This window comes from Spinacia oleracea, chromosome 2 (assembly GCF_020520425.1).
Source record: "Spinacia oleracea cultivar Varoflay chromosome 2, BTI_SOV_V1, whole genome shotgun sequence".
Lineage (NCBI taxonomy): Eukaryota > Viridiplantae > Streptophyta > Magnoliopsida > Caryophyllales > Amaranthaceae > Spinacia > Spinacia oleracea.
In genome coordinates this window covers 113,590,249-113,615,101 of record NC_079488.1, presented here as the reverse complement: position 1 = coordinate 113,615,101, position 24,853 = coordinate 113,590,249, and the positions used below count along the sequence as shown (strand labels likewise).

The following is a 24,853-nucleotide window of genomic DNA, read 5'->3' as shown; positions in this document are numbered from 1 at the left end:
CAATACATTGGGTATGCCTAGTGGTACCGTTACGTAGCACGTTTCTAAATAATTCATTACATCATTTACATGTGACAATTTGTTTGTCAAAATATTACTAAAGTGGAGACCTTTTATAGGAAAAATATTTTCGACGGAAAAATTTTAAACAAATAAATAACATGTGTTACTCCTGGTGTTTATTCTAGTAAAAAAAAGTTAAAGTTAAAGTTAAATAAGTATTATTGTTGTCATACTCGATCTATAAGTGGTAACATAAACTATACGTGAATACATGATTAACCACTGTTGCTCTTCCTTCAAAACATGGCTATCTTCTTTTTATCCATTATCACCAAAATTAAATGGTTGCGACTAAGTAAAGAGATTAATTAAATAAATGAATAAATAAAACAAAAAAGTCAAAACTCAAACACTTTTTCTTTAATTTAATTCCAAAAATTTACCCATTAGCCAATTTCATGCCTTATATATACACCAATATTTCTTCGTTCTTCTTTTTTTTGATATAGTACATTCTTTTTTTGAGTAAACTAAATTCTAAGGTACGATTAGAGTTTGATGAAAAAAACATTTATTTGATTTAATTTATTATAAATTTAATAGTTAGATTCAAATTTCTTTTTGTAGATGTTAAATGATTTTTTGTTTTGATTTTTCTATATACAAAAACTAAGTTGAAGGTACACATTTATACCTTCTTTAAATTTTTTTTCTTCTAAGATATTAAAAAAAAGCAATATTTTGCGGGTGCGAATGGGCAAATGGGGGCGCCGGTTTCAAATATGTGACTTATCACATACAAATCTTCGATCTTAACCACTAGGTCAAAATTTTACGTATTAATTCGTTTTTTTTAACCTTTTTCGTGTTTTTTGTGTTTTTTTTTTTTTTTTTGTTATAGGTACAAAAAGTTGCAACCATGTCATTCTTGCAGGCAGTACAACTTACTATCCAAGACCATTATGTAAATCTACTTACTTTCCTTCTTTTGGTTCATTGATTAAGTAACATATATTTTAATTATATGCATTACAAACATTAACATGATCTTAACTTGTAGGTTATCATTGACAATGGAATACTCGAAATGACCATATCGAAACCAGATGGAATCGTGACAAAGATCAAGTTCAATGGTATAGAGAATTTGCTTGAAGAAACAAATGAAGAAGACAACCGAGGGTAAATACTAAATTAAAGTTAACACGTACTTTCTTTCTAATTGTCTCCATAAACACAAGGGTAACTTCTAAGTAAGCATCGTATAGAATCGAACCTAACTGTTGACTATTACAGGGCTGAAATACACATTGAATCTATCACAAAACGACCTAATTCAATTTGCCCCTCTGTTAGCTGCTCTATAGACGTGTTGAATATTAACTGAACTGAAGTGTTGAAAAATACCTTTTATGTTGTTGATAATAGTTTGAAGTTTTCATGGAGTTTTCCAAATACCTTTAACTGCATTGATAACTAAGAGGTTGTCACCTTTAATATAGATATTGCTGATATTGAGTCGTTTAGCTTCTAGAAGTCCTCTATGAAGAGCCATTATTGCTAGCTTACGTCATATATGTAGACTTGTGTGGTGCCGAGGTAGTCCTTGTGTACATGGTACTAGTAAAATCATACTAACAAACATTATTAGATAGTTATTGATATTTTGAAAATACAGATCGAAATAACCTAATTAAACAAGATCCACAACATGAAAATGTAAGTGTTGTAATTGAGACAGATCGATACGTACATGTACGCAGGTATTGGGACCTTAATTGGAGTGATCCTGGATCTACAGGAACAACCGGATACTATGATAGGTAGGCTTACTTGAAACTATGTATTTACTTATCGTCTTTTTATCCAACTAGTCTTCTATCAGACTGTCTGACACTTAATTAACTGTCATACCATATCTAATATAATACGTAGTAGAATAACAATATTGATTCATATGGTTTGACAATTAATAAACTGTCAGAACATTCTTTTACAAGAATTTGTATTACTAGACTATATTGAGAAAATTAATAATACTGTGCAGAGTCAAAGGAACCAACTTTCAAGTTGTAGTAGAGGATGAAGAAATGGTGGAAGTGTCTTTCACAAGAATATGGAACCCCACATCTAAAGCCAAACTTGTGCCATTGAACATTGATAGAAGGTACCCCTTCCTCCTTAATTACCATGCTTTTATTGGTACAATGTAATTGTAGTATGTAAAAACTAATAATGTTGTGCACATAAAATGAAAGTATAAATAATACTAAATGGCGCGTGATTTTGGAGATATGATTTTAGCACACTAAAAATTTGATTTTGTCACACCATTGTGAGACACAGTTTTCCATGCTTTACTCACAAAGTGGTGTGTTAAAATCAATTTTTGGTGTGCCAAAATCAATTTCCGTAATTTTGTTATAGTTAGAGCCGTACCCCATTTTTTTACGTTACGACGTATGAGTGTACTTCATACGAAAATAATGTGTTTCATGAACTTTTTAGGTTCATAATGCTCCAAGGCTCATCAGGTTTCTACTCGTATGGTATTTTTGAGAAGTTAAAGGAATGGCCTGGATTTAATCTTCCTCAAACAAGGATGGTTTTCAAGCTTAATAAAAAGTGGCAAGTGATCATTTTTTTTACTCCTCTACTCACTTTATTCAAAAATATTAATATTTACGTAATGAATTAATTTTACCTTTCGGAAAAAAAAACTAATATTCACGTGTACTCTTTTTAGAATGATCGGAAAATTTTGTCACCTTTCCAAACACACTACAGGGTATCACTAAAGTAGATTTGAGACGGGAGAACGGATAGATGAGAAGTAATAGGATATCACAACTGCTAAAAATAGTAAATTCGTGAAACTATGGTGAATCCTGAGTTACAAGGATAATAACAAATTAAAGAAACAATTAAATTTAGGCGGAGCAAACCCATATTTAATGTCAGTAGTGTGGTTGTTGACAATGTTAATAAACAGGTTTCAATATATGGCAGTAGCCGATGACAGGCAAAGAAAAATGCCACTTCCAGATGACAGGTTACCAGAAAGGTGTCAAGCCCTAGATTTCCCTGAAGCAGTGCTTCTTACTAACCCAATTGAAGAAGAATTTAAAGGAGAGGTATGTTTTTTCTTCCATGTTTCATCCCCTTTTCGCCCGAGTTGTACTCCGACCACTATGCGTGTAATGAACTATAAACATTAATCAGAGATATTTGACATATACACATTCGAGCATTGTATTTTGGTAGCATTATACTCCCTCTGTCCCGGAATACTTGACCTGTTTTCCTTATCGGGCCGTCCCTTAATACTTGACCTGTTTCTAAAAATGGAAATATTCTAACAATATTATATTATTTCTCACTCCACCCCTATTAACCCACCTACCCCCTAATCCATATAAAAAAAAATTAAAAATTCAACCCCTACTCTCCCCCAACCCCACCCCTTTACACATTTTCCACTGACTACATTAAAATAATACCCCACTATCAACTACTACCTATTAAATTAAATAAGTCAATTCAAGTCCCTTAAACTCTGTGCCGGTCAAAACGGGTCGAGTATTCCGGGACGGAGGAAGTAATAAACATTAACTTTTTTTATACGCGTGAAGACAAGACGAGAAGACTTGTACCATTCAAATTCGATGTTACTATAAAGTGGTCACGTTCTCTAAAAAAAACTTACCCCGTACCTGATTGACCTGACAATATATGATATAAATTTATCTGAACTGGACTTATCTAAATTTATTGGACCGGGTTAAAACTGATCGAAAATCATAGTTTTTTTTTTTGTTTTGTTTTGTTTTTATTTTTTTATTTAGGGAACATTTGATTAGTTGTTTACTTAATGGACTAGGTGGATGACAAATACCAATATTCATGTGAAGACAAGGATCTCCAAGTCCATGGATGGATATGCACAGATCCACCTACCGGATTCTGGCAAATAACGCCCAGTGATGAGTTCAGAACTGGTGGGCCTTTCAAGCAGAATCTTACCTCTCATGTTGGCCCAATCAACCTTGCTGTAAGTAAATTACATACCAAAATATAATGTACCAAAAAATATTAACTTTTTTAAACTGAGTGATATATTTTCAGTAGAATTCTCCATGGCAGGATGACCTGTTAAGCCCGGTCCATCCGACCAGTGTAAATAGTGGGTTTGAAACTTTGAACAATGATTTTGAAAAATAAAATAAAATTTGAACAGGCTAAGCACGGCCCCGTAAACGTTAGCTGGTGGGATATGGGCGAAGTGATAATAGTTGTGGGCCCGTTAGCCTGAGGGCAAACTCGACCCGTTTAATATGCTAGTATGGATAAGAAGTAAAGCCCCTAAAAAAAGATTGGTTTTTCCATTTTAGACTCATCGGGCAAGAAATAAGATTAGACTGTCCCGTTGCCTGGTCATATAAGTGATAGTACATGCATATGTAACACGTGTTGTCCCAATCCTAAAAATATATGGTACTTTCTTGAAAAGATATAAGATTGGTGGGATACTCCACCAATTGATTATAGGACGCGCGAATCTCGTCAGACTTATATGTGGTCAATCTACATACAATATGCTAAAACATTGATCTAAATTCAGATGTTCATGAGTGCACATTATGCTGGGGAGCACATGGTAGCTAAATTTGCACAAGGTGAGGCATGGAAAAGGGTTTTCGGCCCGGTTTTTACGTACGTCAATTGTGTACCTAAAGAAGTTGATTGCCAATGGTTGTGGGATGATGCTAAAGTCCAGGTTAATTACTAAAATTTTACCAGTAAATTTTTAGAATAATTTATTTTTCAAAGTAGATTTAATTATGTCAATCATGAAGTATATATTGTTATATAAATTTTATGCAGGTAGTGATTGAAACAGAAAGTTGGCCATATTCATTTCCGAATTCTGAAGATTATCCAACATCTGAACAAAGGGGTAACCTCTCTGGTAGACTGTTAGTTCATGACAGGTACTTTGATGATGATTATAACCCAGCAAATGGAGCATATATAGGCTTAGCTTCTCCTAATGAATCAAAATCTTGGCAACTGGAAGGCAAGGTGATTCGTTTTCTGTTTTGTTCACCTTATTTTCACTTATTTCATGAAAAATAAGTTTAGTTAAAAGTTCAGATAAGTTTAGATAAGTTAAATTCGGGAAAAATAAGGGTTATCCAAGTGCAATTTATAAAGAAAATAAGTTCTTATAACTTTTAATAAGTTCAGATAAGTTCAGGAAAAGTAAGTGAAAATCAGGTGAATAATGCACCCTAAATTAATTCATAGTTCAAACTTATCAAAAATAACCGAGCTTTATATTTCTTATATGTTGTAACGTTATGTAAAAATCAACAGGGCTACCAATTTTGGACAACAACAGATGAAGATGGTTATTTCTTCATAAATGGTATCAGAGCTAGTGATTACAACTTGTATGCTTGGGTTCCTGGCTTCATAGGTGACTATGTTTGTGACACCGATGTTTCTGTAACTCCAGGTCTTCAAAAATCTCCCTCTGTACATGGAAATTAACACAAAATTCCGGTCCTTATGCATCGACCATTAGTAGTTACATTACACAATAATGTTATTCCTTATGTACCAGATTAGTTTTACACTTTCCATTTTCATCCACTTTACAATAGTTTAATATTCGGCCACTATCTCTTTTTCACAACTAATTTTCCAATAAAATAATATTTGATAATCAAACAAAAACGTATCTTCTAAAACTATGTGCCGTATAAGTGTCAAAACTAATCTGGAACAGAGGGAGTACTACTCAACTGCATTTACTATAAACTCAAAAAAAGAATCTTACAACTTAAAAGTGAACAGGTTGTGAGATTGATATGGGGGAGCTTGTGTATGAACCTCCAAGTGATGGACCAATATTATGGGAAATCGGCATTCCTGATCGAACAGCTAGAGGGTTTTACATCCCTGATCCTAACCCTAAATATGTCAACAAACTCTTTCTTGATCATCCTGATAGGTTAGCTTTCAATAATCAACAAAATTGCAAAAATCTTAAGCTTTTTTGCATTATGTTTAGTTTCATAAGCTTAAGGTTGTGATTTTTTTGATTTTGAACAGATTTAGGCAATATGGTCTATGGGAAAGATATGCAGAATTATATCCTAATGAAGATTTGGTCTATACAATTGGTGAAAGTGATTATGAGAAAGATTGGTTCTTTGCTCAAGTTACCAGGTAATCTAAGGCATCATACTTTAAGAACTTTGTTCTTTTCACCTGATATGTTCTGATTTTTCTAGTTTTTGGTATGGTACGCTCTGATCTGAATGTTTTTTGTGAGTGTTTTTTTGCTTTTTCTGGTCTGGTTGTTTGATCTATTAGGCAATAAGGGTAAGAGAACATAACTTTACTACATTGTTGATCATTATGTTGTTTGTTAGTATCTTCCTTAACCAATCTTCTTTTAGTGGTCATTTTATCAACATTTTCTTTCGAAAAAACTAGTTCGAAAAACACTAGTGAATCAGTAAAATAAGCTTCGGGAAATAAAAACCATTTCTAATTATTAATAATCTGTTTTGATCAGTAAAAACCAGTTTCAATAAATAACAACCCGTCCATTTTAGTTAAAATTAGTTGAACAGAACAAACTTTCAAATAGGCAAAATTGTAACAAAATGATAGTTGCATCCACTAGTGGAAAAAACCCTTATTACAACACGGTCTTGTATACCAAATTCCGAATCAAATTAACAAAATGAGCCGTAATGCAAAACATATGATCTCGTTTCTTTTTTTTGGGTGTGAATGAGCCACAAGGGAGGGGAGAAGAATCGATCCCATGATCACTTGGAATCGGGATGAAAACTCTAACCAACTGAGCTATATATCCATCACTCTCATATGACCTCGTTTCTAGGACTACATCACTAAATACTCACTAACAAAAGTTGTTCTCCAAAATCGCGCAGGAAGAAAGGAAATACATACCAAGGAACTACATGGCAAATCAAGTTCAACCTAGAACAAGTGTACCAAGATGGAGTTTATAAACTCAGATTGGCACTTGCAACCGCAAACCAGGCAGAATTACAGGTAACTAGCAACACAATCATTTAACTTAGGCTCTGTTCTGTTCGACTTATTTTGACTTATTTCAGACAAAATTCAGATAAGTTCAGATAATATAAATTCAGTCAAAATAAGTCCAATAAAACAGAGCCTTAATAACGTTCAAATGAAGAAAAATTAACTTGTATTAATTACTTGGGGTAAAAAATTGTTTAGGTTCGAGTAAACAATCCAAAAGCAGAACCTCCAATATTTACAACAGGACTAATAGGGAAAGATAATGCAATTGCAAGACATGGAATTCATGGGCTTTACAGGCTTTACACTGCAAACATACAAGGAAGTAAGCTTGTTGAAGGTGATAATACAATTTATTTGACTCAAGCAAAAGGTGGTTCTCCTTTTGTAGGCATTATGTATGACTACATTCGATTAGAAGGGCCACCAAATTCTTATCGAAGTTGAAGTTATGAGGGTTAATTTCTTTGATTTATATGAACAAGATGTAAGTAATTAAGTATGTAGTTTATGTCACATACCACAGTGATATATATGATTTGTATTAGGATTAATTTGATGAAATGTGTTATGTTATGATTATCAGATGACTCAGATGTATTATACAAAAACTTATATATGACGGTTTTATTATAAGACTAACCAACTTCATAACAAATAGTTGAACATTTTAATCAGATACTACCTTTATAATCAAATAGATATAGCTTTGAATCAAATATTTATATTGACATCAGCGATCTTACGTATATAGCGGTCTCATAAGAAAATTATTGCTTGTCTACTAGTATGAATCTTTTACTCCGTATAAAGTTTGAATTTAAGGGATGAAACTAGGAAACTATATGAACGGTAAACACAATTTTCTAACGTTTTTCTTGCTTGAATGTTAAAAGATGTCAAAATTATCGAAATATGCCATTTTCATAAAATTCTCAATCTACCGTCCACGCCTGCACAAGTTTGTAAAAACAAATCCAATTTGCCAACAAACCGTTGATGGAGGTAGAGATTTTACATTAAGAAAAATCGTCAAGTCAATTGACGATTTTATAAGAGAATGCATTTTTAGCAACGATAAAAGTGGTTGCGAAATGTATTTTTTATCACTTGACAACTTACCAAAATTTGATTATTCTTGACAATAACCATTTATAAGTAATGTTCAAGAAACCTTTTGAATTAACAATGCTAAAATATCCTCATGTATTCAAAATTCCGTTGGAAGAAGAACAAGTTATACATTGCTAAAAAAAAAGAAAGAAAAGTTGAGAAGGCAACTCCACGTACAAGACCACAACCTCTAGGATCATCATTTCCAAATTGCAAATGATTCCATGCTCTCCAATGACTAAAGTAATAAATAAAAAATGGTTACATACTAAAAACTCAATCTCCAACGTGTAGAGTCCACACAACATGTAAAGGTTGCACGTGACACTGTCACTGGACACACGTCTTTTACGTTTATCGATATACGGAGTACATGTGTTGCATGTACAATCTTTTATAGATAATAGAGGCGTCGAGGGCCGAAGCGGAACCAAAAACCTTATTTTTACATCTTTAAGAGGATAGGGGGGCCAAGTGAAAAAATGTACCTATTTAAAAAAATGTTAATATTTTTATACTAATTTTTTCAAAAAATATCAAAACTTGGAGTTGCGGTGGCTCCGAATGGGCCTATGTTCCACCCCTGTAATACAAGACTCCACGAACCATGGAGAATGGACGAATGGTATATCGACAATTGTCTATTTATCTACTCTCTTCCTCTCTTTTTGTTTTTACGTTTGTTATTTTTCACGCGTTTTAACGAATAATTTATTTGCACTCAAGTTCCATTTATACTACCTCCGAAATTGTTTTCTTTTGTTCCACTCAAGTTCCATTTATGGTAGTCATATGAAGTTTCATAATCAAACTCTAACCTCAAGAATGGGTGATGATTTCTCACTGATAATCCAAGTTGCTAATATTTTCATGTTGCTGCATACTTGCATGATTATTCGTCTGACCCAACAAACTGCTTAGAGATCGAGCTTTGACAACACCAAGTTTCACCCTTTTATTGCCAAACGAGTTCATTCGTTCAAGTTTCTTCTTCTCCCTTACATCATCTACTGTATGATTACTCCTCTCTTCATCCCGGCCTATCGCGAACTCAGTAGTAGTGGAGTGACTCTTCTTCTTATTCTTAGAGGACCGTGATTTTGCACTAGCACTACTCATGCTCCGTAGTCTTCCTTTCCCTAAGTGATGCTCGCAAAGGGAATAACCCACAAGTGTCGGTTGACAACATCTCCACCCTCTACCGTTCACACGGCTACACCTTGACCCTTCTAGTATAGTGTTGCCCCTTTTGCCATTTCCCTTCTTCACACTCGCTGCTGCTGCTGCTGCTGGGCCTGGTGGTGGTGGTGGTGCTACTACTACTGCGTCTTGTTTTTCATCTGCATCATCATTTATGTCATTACACTTCATTATTATCATCTCGGTTATTGTCGATGTAGTCGTTGTGTCGTCGTCATCTTCATCGGTTGTTATTATTGTAGACGAGTTCTCAGCAAAGGTAGTATTATTGAACCCGAACCCGAACCCGAACCCTCTCCTCTTCTTCAGTGGAATCGCTTTATCTCCATCGCACCACCTTCCTACTCGATCTAATCACATTGCATTTCACACCCCCAACAACAACAATAATTCCAAAAAAATTCAACATCAACCGAAAAATCGAAACGAATTGAAAACAAGTCGACCATATATTATGATGATGAATAAAATGTAATAATTACCTTTATTATTCGAGAGAAATAGAAGTCGACCATTATTATTATTCTCTGATGCACCTGCTGCTCTTGTTGTAGGGCTGCCAAAAACCGGAAAATCCCATAAATCAACAACCACAGACATTAAAGAGCAAAAACTACAAAGGTAGAAAATAATGGTAATACACAAGGTTGCACGGAAACGTGAAACGGAAAGGAATACGGGAAAACGGGAAATTCTCAAATATTAGGAAACGAGAAACGGTTAAAAGCATAATTTTTTAATATTTTCTTTTTTTTTAGCATCATATTTGACCAACTTTAAAATTCTCACTAATTTCTTTTTGCTTAAACAAAAAAAAACAAATTAAAGCTAAAAAGATATCCATAAAATATAAATTTGAAAGCAACTTAGGACACAAATTTTAAAGAAACATTCAAAATAAATCCGAGTCATACACTCACCATCATTAAAAAAAAAAAAAATCAGAATTAAATGTAAAAATAAACAAAGGAGTTAATTTTGTCCACCCAAACACTTCCACCTGTTACAAGAAGGTCCACACCCTCTTTCTTTTTCGTACTTTCCTCTTTCATTTTCTTATTTTTACAGAGAATTAACCATTTTCATGGTTTCTGCACCTACCCTTTTCTTTTTCAATTACATTGGCAATAAGAGAAAAACAGATAACCTATGGAATTTAGAGACAAAGAAGAAAGTGGGTGCAAAAATATGTATGTAGAGGAGAGAGAAAATGGGTGTCACAAAGTTTTTTTTTTTTAAAAAAAAGTGGGTGCAAAAATATGTATGTGGAGGAGAGAGAAAATGATCGCTGTTGATGGGGACCACCATCGTCCCCATGCTAACATCCACCTCATTGGTGAAGTACAATAATAATCTCATTGTTTTTTTTTTTTTTGGTAGATAACAAATAAAAGAAAATTTAAAAGGACTAGATGAGATTAGATGGGAAGGTATGGTCACTCTTGCCAAAATACTCGTAAATTTACTCTCTACTCCACTTTCTAACATCGAAATACTCGTATAAAATTATGTATAATTGTATATAATTCAATGTTTTTATACACTTTTTAATTTACAAAGAATTGATCAAAAGTATATGACAATATAGAAAAGTAAAAATAAAATAAGTTGTAAATACTTTTTTTTTTTAAAAAAAACTTGGCTCTTGGCTCTTGCATATAATTGAAGATCAAATGAAAGGAAATTTTTGAAAATCTTTACCTGACTTGGTGAAGTATTGGAGCTGTACTTGAAATTTGTACTCCTTCAACATCTTCAAATCGCTGGCATAAAATTAAAATAATTAACGAGCGTGGTTAATTAAAAATGATTTACTACGTATTATTACACCACAAATATATAGAAAAAGTAATCATTACAGGTAGAAAGAATAGTACGGAGTGGTGCAATTTCTCCCACCATGAGAAATAACTTACAGTAGCACCAACGTTAGTGTTGTCAAGACGGCGGTGTTGGTGTAGATCGGAAGAAGGCCACGACGGAGGAGTTGTAAAATGATCGGAAGACGGCGGCGGCGGCAGCGGCGGCGGCTCGGCTAAATAAGTTGCGACATCTTGCACTGGCATGACCGGTGACCGGCTGTAAAGGTGGGGATCTGATAGAGGTACCGGAGAAAGAAGGGAAAGTGGTAAAGGCACCTTTCTATTCCTAATCCTCATGGTTTTTTAATTATTGGTTATTTTATTTTGTTGGTGCAGAAATTAAAAATAAAAAAAATAAAAACTGATCTGATTTTAGGAAGAGGAAACTAGATAACTAGTGCAATTTACACAAATGCAAGCTAAATATTGATTTTAATGGGGTTATTATGTATTATTAATTTGAAATTCTCTCTCTAAAAAAATGGGAGTTTCTCTTACTAGAAAGGGGTAGCTATCATTGCCAGTGGTGTATGAGAAATAGTGTTTGTTATTGTTTGTTGAGGTGGGTTTCTCTCTCCTACTTTAAATTTGTTGCACCACACACATTTTTTTTTGAAGAAAGTTGCACCACACACACATAAACACACAGAAACTAATTTATACATATACTCCGTACTGTATATATATATATGGGATAATTATCAATTAATAAGATCATAATTATCTGCCATAATTCAAATTACAATGAGCAAATTAAAGAATCTTGTTTGTGAGGAATTGAAGAAGAAGAAGAAGAAAGAATGTCGTCATCGTCTTCGAAATCGAAATCCTGGATGTTCCTACTCATCAAGCTGTTCAACTTCAAGTTCTTGATCGTTATGTAAGTGTCGGTGCCTTAAATTTCATTTTACAAAGTTTTATTTATTTTATTTAATGAATATCCCTAATGTTTTATTGGTGATTTAGAATGTTTGTTGTCTAGAGAATATCAATATACTTTTTAATTTGGATTGTATATTTATACAGACACGCGTACTCTTAAGTGCACCTAATAATTTGTTATGTCGTTAGTTTTAGATGGCCTCTTAGCAATGAGAACATTTAACCATTGCACTATACCCATAGCTAAATAATCCCTTTGTCTACAAATAATTGTTGTTCGGGGTATTTATGGTTACCTCGATGGTGACGTGAGCGTCTCGGCCTTGTTCCGAGTCTGGACTCCGGGTCGTGTGCGGTCCTGCAAGATTAACTCCGGGCCCTCGGGGTTTAACCCGAGGCGGAGCCTCCGACGCCCAAGTTAGTGTATAAACAATGTATTTGAGAGTATGTATGGGAGAGAGTATGTAGGAAGAATGGGTCTTTTGTAAGAGTTTTGACCTCTCCTTCTCTTACCTCCAATGAAAGTATTTATAATAGTAGTAGTATTTGGGCCCATAGTGTAAGTGGGCTTATTTGTGCATATGAGGCACTTTTATAGTCCTTTCATTATATTGGACTTATGTGGGATGTGGTTACTTTGGGCTAAAATGGATAGGTCCATTTTGGCACCCAACAATTGCCATTGTAATACGAATTAGTATAGTACAAATCAAACTGGTAATGTAACAACTAAATTTGAATTATCGAGATTAGTATAACTAGCTAGCATTAGGAATGCTTAGTTGGCTACCTACCTTGGAAATAGAGGTTCAAGTTCACTAAGTTGTATGAGTTAAAACATGAGCAATAAGGAATTCTTTAGAAACTTAATTTGGCTTTAAGATAAGTTTACTTGATAGTTAGGCTTTGTTCTCTTCACCTGTTATGGTCTGATTCTTCTAGTTTTTGGTCTAGTCTGCTGGATGTTTTCTGTGAGTGTTATTTTTTTGTTTTTTATGGTATATCTAGTCTGATAAGCAATAAGAATGAGGTGAAGAAAACATAGCGTAAATGTCTAAATGAGCTTGTATTTTTTTCATGGATTTAAGTTGGAGATCCTAAGATAATGTACTTACAGGTAGTATTGGACAATGGCATTGCTCGAGTGACAATATCAAAACCAGGAGGAATTGTCACTGGAATAGCTTATAATGGCATTGACAATCTTCTTGAATCTCGATATGTTGAGGACAATAGAGGGTAAAGCATTGCAGTTAATCAGCTTTGTACAATCCATAGTATGCAAAAACCTTCCTTATATTTGCTTGTTTTATGATATGTTAACAGTTAACTGTGTTATGAATGCCGATATTGGGATCTTGTTTGGAATGATGATACTACACCAGGGACATTTACCACGTTTGTTCTTCTCGCCTTCATCTTTCTTTGTTTATCAAATAGTTGCTGTTTTTGGATATGTTTTTACATCTTTGACAAAGGGTTTGTGTTAATTAAATGCAGGATAAAAACATCAAATTTTCAGGTGATAATGTCAAATGATGATCAGGTGGAAGTTTCCTTTAGTTGACAGTGGAATTCTTCACTCAAGGGAAAGTTAGTCCCCTTGAACATTGATAAAAGGTCATTTCTTCAGATCAATCCTTCTATTTTCTGACAACTTAATCTAGAGTTTGCTGTAACACTTATGTCTGATGTTTTCTGATTTCTGACAAATAAATCTGGAGGTTGATGTCCGATGTTTTCTGATTTGTGACAACTAGAGGTAGTATGCTACTATGCTGTAACACTGATGTCTGTAGTTTTCTGATTTCTGGCAACTAAATCTAGAGGTTGATGTCTGATGTTTTCTGATTTCTAACAACTAGAGGTAGTATGCTGCCACACTGTTGTCTGATGTTTCCCAAATCCAAGCTGATTCATGATAAATGATTGTTTTCAGGTTTATTATGTTGCGCGGTTCATCTGGTTTCTACACCTATGCAATCTGTGAGCACTTGAATGATTGGCTTGGATTCAGCATGGGTGAAACTAGGATCACATTTAAGCTCAACAAACAATGGTATGATGATTCAGGAAACTGATTTTGTACGACAAACCAATCAAATAGACGGGTTTTAACTTTTTAATTAACATATAAATCACATTATGTTTTGGTGCTGGTTAAACTGCTGCAGGCTAAGGGCAGGGAATACTCAACTTCCCAAATTCTGTTTAATGATATTTGTTGTTTTGCTTCCTCTTTTGTTCAGTGCAGTTTCTGCTTTGCTAAAAGAACCTGTAATGTAGTGGCCCCACTCTATGGCAAAGGCTTTCCTCATGTTTGAGGAGGTCTTAATTTGGATGGAGGATTGTCCCCCCGAGATCCTGCCTCTTATTGTAGCAGATAAATCATTGATTGAGTAATAATATTGCTAGAATTTTACTGTCGTGAAAAAGAAAGAACATTTTTAAAAAAACTTACAAATTGTTGAACTAATGTCAGGATGTGATGCACAAATGGGTGAGTTGATGGTGTATGAGCCTCCTCGAGATGGACCAACCTTGTGGGAAATTGGAATTCCTGATCGTACTGCAACCCTTGCTGAAGTACAGGTAAATTTTTAAGCTCCTATGAGACAACCATATGCATAAGACTGTTGATGTCAGCATTAAAGAAGATAACTATTTGACTAAAAACTATGACTATTTGATTGGAGTATAATTACTAACACAGAGTAGTAGAATATACCTATTTGATTAAAAAAATATACTTTAAATTATTGGGTAAGAAGTTGGTCTTATACATAAGACCGCCTTAACGCCTTACTCCATAAGTTTTTGTAAATGGTTTATCGCTTATCGGCCCCCCTTTTTGGTTTGTTATTGTGGTCAAAATCAAACATACGTTTTTGGTAAACTTTGACCAAAAATACGTTTTGTAAATGATTTTATTATTGTGGTTTGAAAATTGGGCTTTTAAGCCGAAAATGAAACTATAATTTAAATGATTATTTTTGCTTAAAAGACCGGTAAATGTTATATAGGTACGGATGAACGATCCAAATGCAAATCGGCCCATATTTACAACTGGACTAATAGGGAGGGATAACTCAATTGCAAGACATGGTAGCCATGGATTACACTGGCTTTATGACGCCGAGATACAGGGTTCGAAGTTCGTTAAAGGAGATAATACTCTATTTTTAACTCAACCAAGGAACCAAAGCCCATTCTAAGGAATATTGTATGATTATCTACGTCTTGAATGCCCTCCTACTCCAAATGCAATCTAAATAATACACAAGTTGTATTATTTTCCACTATTATCTTTCAGTTCCTTACCTTTTATTTCTCTCACTCCATATTCCGCAAACGGTTTCTTATAATGATTCATGTTAGCCGACCTTATCATTGTGGGACTGAGGCTTAATTGTTGTATTATCTTTCGGATCCTTATCACTTTGTATGACGAAGTACTTGTATTTAATTGATTTATTGTATATATTTTTTTTCATTTCCTTATTGTAAAGTATTAATTTGATATATCATATTGTTTTACTAGCTAACATAAATGAATAATAAAGTGAATGATTTAGTATGATACCCAAAAATGTACGATAGGTCTCAGGTTCAAATACCCCACGCCATTTGTAATTTGTATTACTCGCGGGCTCATTCGCACCAAAATAAAAATAAAAAATTGAATCTTTATTCTCTGACAAAATTTTAGGTTAGTTGTTACGTACACTACAAGAATTAGAAGCAAGGAAGACTATTTTATCGTCAAAAGGAAGGCGATAATAAAATCGCCCTAGTAGAAGGAATCAAACAGGGCGGTGTTGTATCCTCGTTGATATGAACAAGCAAGGTAAAATTATTTAATTGCCTTCTATTAGTAGTAACAAAGAGGGCGAAATTATTTAGTTGCCCTTTAATAGTAGTAACAAAGAGGGCGAAATCATTTGGTTGCCCTTTAATAGTAGTAACAAAGAGGGCCAAATTATCTGATTGCCCTTTAATAGTAGTAACAAAGAGGGTCAAATTATCTGATTGCCCTTTAATAGTAATAGTAGTATTAACAAAGAGGATGAAGGATGCTTCGTGTTCTCCTCCCCAGTTTCTTCTAAGCCTTCATCTTCCTTTCTAAGAGATTTGATCCAGATCAACTTGATTTTCCGTTTTCTTCTAACTCCAAATTCAAAAAAAAATTGTTTTTCTCTGCAAAATTTTTGGAACCCTAGAAATCGATGTCTTCAAAAAATCTCCTTGATGGTAAGAGAAATCCTCCTTCAAAAAGCCTCTAATGGGATTGAACCACCGACCTTGTTTAGAAGGTGAAATCTTATCCAATAAGCCAAACATTGCTTGGTGAGAATCACAATATAGTTACCAAATTCTTTAATCTAAAATGATTAATTAGGTTTGTCCTTTCAAAGGAATTGACTTGTTTATTGTTTTTTTTTCGTTATATATATAGTTCATATATTAAAAAAAACAATATAATCACCAAAAATATAAACCATAGAATCTACTCCCTCCGTCCCAAAATTATCGTCCTCTTTGACTAAAAACACGAATTTTAAGAAAAGTGGAATATAGTGGGTGGGAAATTGAAATATAGTACATTGATGTTGAAAAAGTAGAATATAGTACATATAAAAATGAATAAAGTACATGGGGAATAGAAAATAGTAATGTAAAAGGAATAAAGTACATTTTCTTTTTGTTTTGTGGTCCCCCAAGTGAGGATAACATGCATGTTCAAATAAGAAAATAAGACTATAATTTTAGGACACTCGTTTAGAAAAGCAGAACAATAATTTTGGTACGAAGGGAGTATTAATTGAAATCCCCTCTCCTCAAATCTCAAACCACCTCCAAAAATAGGTTATAGTTAGTTAGTTAAACTCGATCTAGATCAAAACTTATGTAATCCACATCAAACACTAATTACTCAACTCTCAACCTTTTTTTTAAAAAAAACATTTCCCAAACCCCAAATCCCCCCAAATCAAAATCTAAAAATCATTAATTTATGCAAAATCTTGGTTTGCACGTCCTTTTAACAAGAACATCCATCCACCCATCAAGCGAGTGACGACAAAGTCAAGAGTTTGATTAATTTATTGATGCTTTAATTCTTAAATTTTGAGGGAAATTTATGCTTTAATTCTAGTTCATATTTATAAAACCATATGTAAGGCGGCTGCCTAATTTATACATATACTATATATATGGGATAATTACCAATTAAGAAGATCATAATTATTATCTGCCATAATTCAAGTTACATTGAGCAAATTCAAGAATTAGAATGTCGTCATCTTCTTCGAAAGCAAAATCGTGGATGTGTGGGTGTTGTGGGAATGGTGGAGGAGTTGAACCAGGTCCAGATGCTCCTACTCATCAAGCTGTTCAACTTCAAATTCTTGATCGTTATGTAAGTGTCGGTTGTCTTAAATTTCATTTTACAAAGTTTTATTTAATTTATTTAATGAATATATATCCCTAATGTTTTGTTAGTGGTTTAATTAGAATGTTTGTTTTATTAGTGGTTTAGAATGTTTGTTTGTTTGTTTGTTTGTTGTCTAGGGAATATCAATGTACTTTTTTATTTGTATTGTATATTTGTGTATGACCTAAGAACAGGTGCTCTCGAGTGCACCTAATAATTGTCTATGCTCATAGCTAAATTATCCCTCCTTCTACAAGTAATTGCTACTGTAATACGTATTAGTATAGTATAAATCGAACTAGTAATGTAACAACTAAATTTGAATTATCGAGATTAGTATAAATAGCTAGCATCAGAAATGCTAAATTGGCTACCTTGGAAAAATAGAGGTTCAAGTTCACCAAGTTGTATGAGTTAAAACATGAGTATTAAGGAATTTTTGGAAACTTAATTTGGCTTTAAGATAAGTTTACTCTATAGTTAGGCTCTGCTCTCTTTACCTGGTCTAATATGATTTTTCTAGTTTCTGGTATAATCTAGTCGGGTTTGGTATGAATGGTTCCTGTAAGTGTTTTTTTGTCTTTTCTGGTCTGTTTAGATCTAACAAGCAATAAGAACAAGGTGAAGAGAATGTAGCGTAAATGAGCTTGTATTTTTGCATGGATTTAAGTTGGAGATCCTAAGATAATGTAACTTGCAGGTGGTGTTGGACAATGGCATTGCTCGAGTTACAATATCGAAACCAGGAGGAATTGTCACTGGAATAGCTTATAATGGCATTGACAATTTGCTTGAATCTCGAAATGTTGAGGACAATAGAGGGTAAGCTAACATTGCAGTCAATCAATCAGCTTTGTACAATCCATATTTTTTCTTAATTTACTCAATGTTTCGAATGATTTAGTGAACGAAACACTTACATAGCATTCGAAAACCTTCCTTCTTTGCTCGTTTTTTATTTTTATTTTTATTTTTATAAGGAAAGAAAACCAGGTTAGACCCTTATGAAGGATCTTTGCTCGTTTTATGATATGTTAACAGTTAACTGTGCTATGTATGCAGATACTGGGATCTTGTTTGGAATGATGATACTACACCAGGGACATTTGACACGTTTGTTCTTCTCGACTTCATCTTTGTTTTTCACATTTAAGGCTATTTTTTCATTACATGTTTGACAAAGGGTTTGTGTTAATTAAATGCAGGATAAAAGCATCAAATTTTCAGGTGATAATGTCAAATGATGATCAGGTGGAAGTTTCCTTTAGTAGACAGTGGGATCCTTCACTCAAGGGAAAGCTAGTCCCCTTGAACATTGATAAAAGGTCATTTCTTCAGATCAATCCTTCTATTTTCTGTAATTATTAGTACTCCTTAATCTGTCCGGAATTAGTTGTCACATTGAAATGTAATTTGAAACTAGCATTCTGACAACTAAATCTAGAGGTTGCTGTAACACTTATGTTTGATGATTTCTGATTTATGACAACTAAATCTAGAGGTAGTATGCTGTAACAGTCTGATGTTTTCTGATTTCTGACAACTAAACCTAGAGGTAGTATGCTGTAACAGTAACATGTTTTCTGATTTCTGACAACTAAATCTAGAGGTTGATGTCTGATGTTTTCTGATTTCTGACAACCAAATCTAGAGGTAGTATGCTGTAAACTGATGTCTGATGTTTCCCAAAATCCCAAACTGATTCAGGATAAATGTCATATGATTTCAGGTTCATTATGTTGCGCGGTTCATCTGGTTTCTACACCTATGCAATCTATGAGCACATGAATGATTGGCCTGGCTTCAGCATGGGAGAAACTAGGATCACATTTAAGCTCAACAAACAATGGTATGAGGATTAAGGAAACTGATTTTGTACGGCAAACCAATTCAAATAGACGGGTTCTAACTTCTTAAGTAACATATATAAATCACATTGTGTTTTGTTTGTGTATTAGGTTTCATTACATGGCTGTTGCTGATAATAGGCAAAGGTATATGCCTTTACCGGATGATAGGATGCCTGGACGGTGCCAACCTCTAGCCTATGCGGAAGCTGTTTTGCTTACGAATCCTGTAGAACCAAACCTCAAAGGAGAGGTATGTATTACTCCAATTGGTAGAAGGTACACTCGGTTCACTAGTAGAAGCTACATTATAGTCTTTTTGTAATTTTAATCTTTCAAAAAACACATTTTTATTGTTTAAAAGCACATATTTACCCGTTAGATGCACATTTTTACAGACAAAAAAGCACACCCGCTTAAAAAAAAACATATCGTTAAATACGAACCACAACATAATTCTGAAAAAATATATGTGCTTTTAAACGGTAAAAATGTGCTTTTAAACCGCAAAAATTTGCTTTTAAATTGAAAAATGTGTGTTAAAATGGTAAAAATGTGCTTTAAACCCGGTTGCTTGTATAGCTACATACAATACAACTGGGTGCACCTTCTAATTTGTGGTACTCCTCCGTACTTTTCATATTTGATGAATTATGGTTATGCTTAAATGTTTATGTATTTTCAGACTAGTAAAACAATTTTGGTCAATAAATGGGTTGTTATATAAATATATAGGTTGATGACAAATACCAGTATTCATGTGATAACAAAGACATCCAAGTCCATGGTTGGATTTGCACTGACCAGCCTACAGGGTTTTGGCAAATCACACCTAGCTACGAGTATCGGTCTGGTGGGCCCGTCAAACAAAACCTTACGTCCCACGTGGGACCCACATCACTATCGGTAAAGTGAACATACAATACAGCTAGTTGTAACCCAAAAGACTTGAAAGGCATAGCATATATACTGAGATGATATATGCATATTTTGATTGCAGGTGTTTTACAGTGGCCATTATGCAGGGGATGCTCTGGTGCCGAAATTCGGTGATGGGGAGCCGTGGAAACGGGTTTTCGGGCCTGTTTTCATCTACTGTAATTCTTGTCCGAAGGATGTTGATTTTCATTCGCTTTGGGAAGATGCTAAAAAACAGGTTAACCTCTACAATAATGCTTTGTTTGATTTTTTTTCTGAATCCTTATTAATCAGTAATGAACATCAGTTTCTGACAACTTTTCTGTTTTCTCAATTTCATCAGTTTCTGACAATTTTCATCAGTTTCTGACAATTTTCATCAGTAATGAACATCATATTCATAAGTTTCTGACAATTTTTCTGTTTTATCATTTTCAGTTGGTAGTAGAAACTGAAAACTGGCCCTATAGTTTTCCGGCTTCAGAAGATTTTCCAAAACCTGATCAACGGGGTAAAGTCAGTGGCAGATTACTAATCCGAGACAGGTTTGTTTATAAACACATTAATCTTGTATAATAATATAGTTTTCCAATTTCCACACTCAATGTTTTAGAATTCACTATGATTCTCTGGTTCATATTCATTTGTTTAGGTGTGTTTGTGACGATCATATACCAGGAAGTGGAGCGTATGTTGGACTAGCCCCACCAGGTGCACCTGGATCATGGCAAACCGAAATCAAGGTAAAAATTTGTTACCATTTACCAGCATAAAATTTACAACTCTTTGATCTGACATATATTTCTCACCATTTTTCTTGGTAAATAATCCAAATGTACCTTGATTGAACTGTCATATGTACTTCTGTATTTTCCAGGGTTATCAGTTCTGGACAACAGCAGATGAAAACGGCCTATTTTCCATCAATGGCATACGAGAAGGAGACTATAATCTCTATGCCTATGTTCCCGGTGTCATTGGAGACTACAAATGTGATGCGGTCATTACCATAACTGCAGGTTTAAACTATCATGAATCGAGTGTTTCTTATGCTATATCAGCTCATCAAAAACAACATTTTTTTTTTTAACTTAGCCCTGTTTTGCTCGACAAAAATATGTTTTTTTCATACATTTTCACACAAAAATAAGTTTTTTTCAGACAAAATAAGTTTTTCTTTCTAATAACATAAGTTTAGGACAAAATAAGTCGAATACAACTTAGCCTTACAATTGTTGAACTCATAACAGGATGTGATGCACAAATGGGTGAGTTGGTGTATGAGCCTCCTCGAGATGGACCAACCTTGTGGGAAATCGGAATTCCTGATCGTACTGCTGCAGAATTCTACGCTCCTGACCCTAATCCGAATTATGTCAATCAACTTTATGTGAACCATCCTGACAGGTTAGCAAATTTCTTATACAGTTCAAAACAGCCTAAGACAAAATCGTCTGAAAAACACGGTCAAAATTGATGTAACATATTGCTCATATATGACAAGTTGACAACTATCTGTGTTACAATATGCCTTGAATCGGTCTGAAATCTGTATGCCTAAAGATCAATAAACTTTTCCTCTCCTTTGCCTGTGGACGTAGCTAACACATTGATAGTTAACCACGTTAAATCTTTGTGTTCTTTATTTATGTTCTTTATTGTCTTTCTTGATTCTGTTATAACAATTTCCATAATCTTTAACAGGTTTAGGCAATACGGATTGTGGGAGAGGTACGCAGAAGTATACCCTAATGAAGATTTAGTATACACCATCGGTGTTAGTGATTACCGAAAGGATTGGTTCTTTGCTCAAGTTCCTAGGTACGCCATACTCAACTTTGATTGTAAATTTGGGGATGAATGAGTTCAGATACCTAGTAACAAACTTTTTTTCAGAAAGTGTATGATCCACTAAGAAAGCCTAGCTTATTTATCAAACAGGAATACAGATAAAGGATATGTAGGAACAACTTGGCAAGTCAAATTCAAATTGGATGAGGTTGATCAGAAGGGCAACTACAAACTGAGGTTGGCAATTGCTTCTGCAACCCTTGCTGAAGTACAGGTAAAATTTTAAGCTCCTTTTGTATTTTCTTTTTTGGCAAATGACTTGGATTATGACCCCTATGAGACCGTCATATGCATAAGACTGTTGATGTCAACATTAAAAAATATAACTATTTGATTATCAAGTACAACTAATAATAGTACTCCGTAAAATATAACTATTTGATCACATTGAGTAACTATCTGATTAAAAATAATTATTATTTGGTAAGAAGTTGGTGTTATACATAAGACCGCTTAAAACCACCTTATATAAGTTTTTGTAAATGGGTTATCGTCCCCTTTTATGTCTTGTAAATATGGTCAAACAAAAAATATGTTATTGGTAAATTTTGTCCAAAAATACTTTTGGCAAATGATGTTATTGTTGGTTAAAATTTGGGCTTTTAAGCCGAAAATGGTAGTGTTTGATTTAAACATTAAAATTTTCTCTATGTCTATTGGCTTTTTCATAATTCAAATGATTATTTTGCTTAAAAGACCGATAAATGTTATATTAGGTACGGATGGACATTCGAAATGTAAGTCGAACCAAAAATACGTTTTTGGTAAACTTGATAAAAAATACGTTTGGTAAATAATTTTACTGTGGTTAAAATTCGGGCTTTGAAGCCGAAAATAAAAGTGTTTGATTTAAACAATAAAATTTTATCTATGCCTATCAACTTTTTCATAGTTTAACTGATTATGTTGCTTAAAAGACCGTAACTGTTATAGTACTGATGAACGATCCAAATGCAAATCGAACCAAAAACCATAATCGGTAAATTTTGACCAAAAATACGTTTGGTGAATGATTTTACTGTTGGTTAAAATTCGGGCTTTGAAGCCGAAAATGAAAGTGTTTGATTTAAACAATAAAATTTTCTCTATGCCTATCGTCTTTTTCATAATTTAAATGATTATTTTTTCTTAAAAGACCGGTATATGCTATATAGGTACGAATAAACGATCCAAATGCAAATAGGCCCATATTTACAACAGGACTAATAGGGAGGGATAACTCAATTGCAAGACATGGTTGTCATGGGTTACACTGGCTTTATCACGTCGACGTACAAGGTTCGAAGCTCGTTAAAGGAGATAATACTCTATTTTTAACTCAACCAAGGAACCAAAGCCCATTCCAAGGAATATTGTATGATTATCTACGTCTTGAAGGCCCTCCTACTACAAATGCAATCTAATAACCAATTGTATTAATTTCCACTATTATTTTTCAGTTCCTTATTATGGTTCATGTTAGCTGACCCTAATCATTTTGAGACGGAGGCTTAATTGTTGTATTATCTTTCGGTTCCTTATTACTTCGTATTACAAAATACTTGTACTTAATTGATTTATCATATTCTTTTTTACATTTCCTCATTGTAAAGTATTAAATTGATGTATCATATTGTTTTACACTTTTACTAACATAAATGAATAATAAAGTGGATGATTTATGAATTATGATACCCAAAAGTGTACGATATGTCTCAGGTACTTGTATTTAATTGATTTATCATATTCCTTTCTTTTTTTTTTCATTTCCTTATTGTAAAGTATTAAATTGATGTATCATATTGTTTTACTAGCATAAATGAATAATAAAGTGGATGATTTATGATATTTAAATGTGTATGATATGTCTCATGTTCAAATTCTCCCACTCCATTTGTATTGCCTTTATAGCTCATTCACGCTCAAAAAATTAAATCCTTTGTTCTTTGACAAAATTGTAGGTAAATTAGTTGTAACTATAAACCGTTTCATTGACAAAAAATACAACATTTGACAAATTAGTCTACCACAAAGGCATTATGGGCCTGCCACAATGAAACTTAATGGTCACCAAACTCATGCTCCATAATTTAATCAGTGACTAATTCAACTAATTAGATTTTACATCAGTGACATTTTACCATACTCAAATTCCTTCCAATTATATACTCAAATACTCAATGCTCTATCTTTTGTTTCACCTTCAGCTTGTCGTCCAAGAATTGAGATCGAATCTCGTCTATACCACATTTCGTATTTTTTCAAATGAGTGTGATAATTCGAACAAGTGTCTCGATCACTATCTAAGCATATGCTATGTAACGTATATTAAAATCTCGTCATATACTTTGTACTTCGTATTATTGTTATTTTTGGTTTGAGTCTCAGCGAATAAAAAGATGACAAGTGGAATGTGAAACTATGGATCATAAGAGAGTAAGAGACCAAATGAGATTAAAGTTATGATAGCTGAATTTTATACTGGTATTGTGCCCGTGACAACGTCTTATTTTCTGCACTATGATCAGTTTATCACATTTTATTTTATTGAAGAAAAATGATAAAACCAAATCACGGGGTTAGAAAATTCCATAACACCTTTTTTGTCCTTAGAATTTATTTATTGATTTGTTTTTGCAAATGAGCCACAAAGGAAGCACACATTATTGATAAGG

The 24,853-nt window shown here is 33.7% G+C and overlaps 3 protein-coding genes, 1 long non-coding RNA gene and 1 pseudogene across 6 annotated transcripts; 4 read left to right on the top strand and 1 right to left on the bottom strand.

Annotated features, from left to right (window-relative positions):
- Nucleotides 1–423: 423 nt before the first annotated feature.
- LOC110791996 (probable rhamnogalacturonate lyase B) lies at nt 424–7,769 on the top strand. 3 transcript variants are annotated; one of them, XM_021996869.2, is made up of 15 exons: nt 424–545; nt 905–967; nt 1,064–1,185; nt 1,767–1,826; nt 2,051–2,170; nt 2,512–2,631; nt 2,996–3,137; nt 3,884–4,054; nt 4,625–4,780; nt 4,888–5,085; nt 5,380–5,482; nt 5,863–6,019; nt 6,121–6,237; nt 6,975–7,098; nt 7,291–7,769. In XM_021996869.2, the coding sequence occupies exons 2-15, from the start codon at nt 923–925 to the stop codon at nt 7,537–7,539; spliced, it is 1,884 nt and encodes a 627-aa protein (XP_021852561.1). In that variant the 5' UTR covers nt 424–545; nt 905–922; the 3' UTR covers nt 7,540–7,769. The 3 variants fall into 3 exon arrangements, with proteins under 3 accessions (XP_021852561.1, XP_021852504.1, XP_056693901.1); XM_021996812.2 differs by having other exon boundaries at nt 437–545; nt 5,380–5,521; XM_056837923.1 differs by lacking the exon at nt 424–545 and adding an exon at nt 633–683 and having other exon boundaries at nt 5,380–5,521.
- A 441-nt stretch (nt 7,770–8,210) lies between these two features.
- Nucleotides 8,211–11,564, bottom strand: LOC110792117 (uncharacterized). The gene is made up of 4 exons (XM_021996955.2): nt 11,322–11,564; nt 11,107–11,168; nt 9,888–9,961; nt 8,211–9,755 (listed from the first exon to the last, which is right to left on the bottom strand). Exons 1-4 carry the CDS (start codon nt 11,562–11,564, stop codon nt 9,046–9,048), a joined length of 1,089 nt encoding a protein of 362 aa, XP_021852647.2. The 3' UTR covers nt 8,211–9,045.
- Nucleotides 11,565–12,006: 442 nt separating this feature from the next.
- LOC130468127 (uncharacterized) lies at nt 12,007–13,548 on the top strand. The gene is made up of 3 exons (XR_008928543.1): nt 12,007–12,147; nt 13,267–13,388; nt 13,476–13,548. It is a non-coding gene; the product is annotated as an uncharacterized lncRNA (long non-coding RNA).
- Nucleotides 13,549–13,789: 241 nt separating this feature from the next.
- LOC110792287 (uncharacterized) lies at nt 13,790–15,642 on the top strand (annotated as a pseudogene).
- A 1,363-nt stretch (nt 15,643–17,005) lies between these two features.
- LOC110791917 (rhamnogalacturonate lyase B) lies at nt 17,006–23,879 on the top strand. Its single transcript, XM_021996714.2, has 15 exons — nt 17,006–17,568; nt 18,284–18,405; nt 18,646–18,696; nt 18,789–18,908; nt 19,313–19,432; nt 19,542–19,683; nt 20,166–20,336; nt 20,431–20,586; nt 20,787–20,893; nt 21,001–21,091; nt 21,226–21,367; nt 21,599–21,755; nt 22,053–22,169; nt 22,290–22,413; nt 23,354–23,879. Exons 1-15 carry the CDS (start codon nt 17,443–17,445, stop codon nt 23,600–23,602), a joined length of 1,995 nt encoding a protein of 664 aa, XP_021852406.1. The 5' UTR covers nt 17,006–17,442; the 3' UTR covers nt 23,603–23,879.
- The last annotated feature ends 974 nt before the right edge of the window (nt 23,880–24,853 follow it).

Excerpts from the sequence above, each read along its gene's own strand:
- LOC110791996 (XM_021996812.2), top strand. The coding sequence starts at position 923 with ATGTCATTCTTGCAGGCAGTACAACTTACTATCCAAGACCATTAT. Across the intron at positions 3,138-3,883 it reads AAGAAGAATTTAAAGGAGAG|GTGGATGACAAATACCAATA; the intron begins GTATGTTTTTTC and ends TTAATGGACTAG. Across the intron at positions 4,781-4,887 it reads GGGATGATGCTAAAGTCCAG|GTAGTGATTGAAACAGAAAG; the intron begins GTTAATTACTAA and ends AATTTTATGCAG.
- LOC110792117 (XM_021996955.2), bottom strand. The coding sequence starts at position 11,564 with ATGAGGATTAGGAATAGAAAGGTGCCTTTACCACTTTCCCTTCTTTCT. Across the intron at positions 11,169-11,321 it reads ACACTAACGTTGGTGCTACT|CGATTTGAAGATGTTGAAGG; the intron begins GTAAGTTATTTC and ends ATTTTATGCCAG. Across the intron at positions 9,962-11,106 it reads CCAATACTTCACCAAGTCAG|CCCTACAACAAGAGCAGCAG; the intron begins GTAAAGATTTTC and ends GGTTTTTGGCAG.
- LOC110791917 (XM_021996714.2), top strand. The coding sequence starts at position 17,443 with ATGTCGTCATCTTCTTCGAAAGCAAAATCGTGGATGTGTGGGTGTTGT. Across the intron at positions 20,337-20,430 it reads TGGGACCCACATCACTATCG|GTGTTTTACAGTGGCCATTA; the intron begins GTAAAGTGAACA and ends TTTTGATTGCAG. Across the intron at positions 22,170-22,289 it reads TTCTTTGCTCAAGTTCCTAG|GAATACAGATAAAGGATATG; the intron begins GTACGCCATACT and ends TTTATCAAACAG.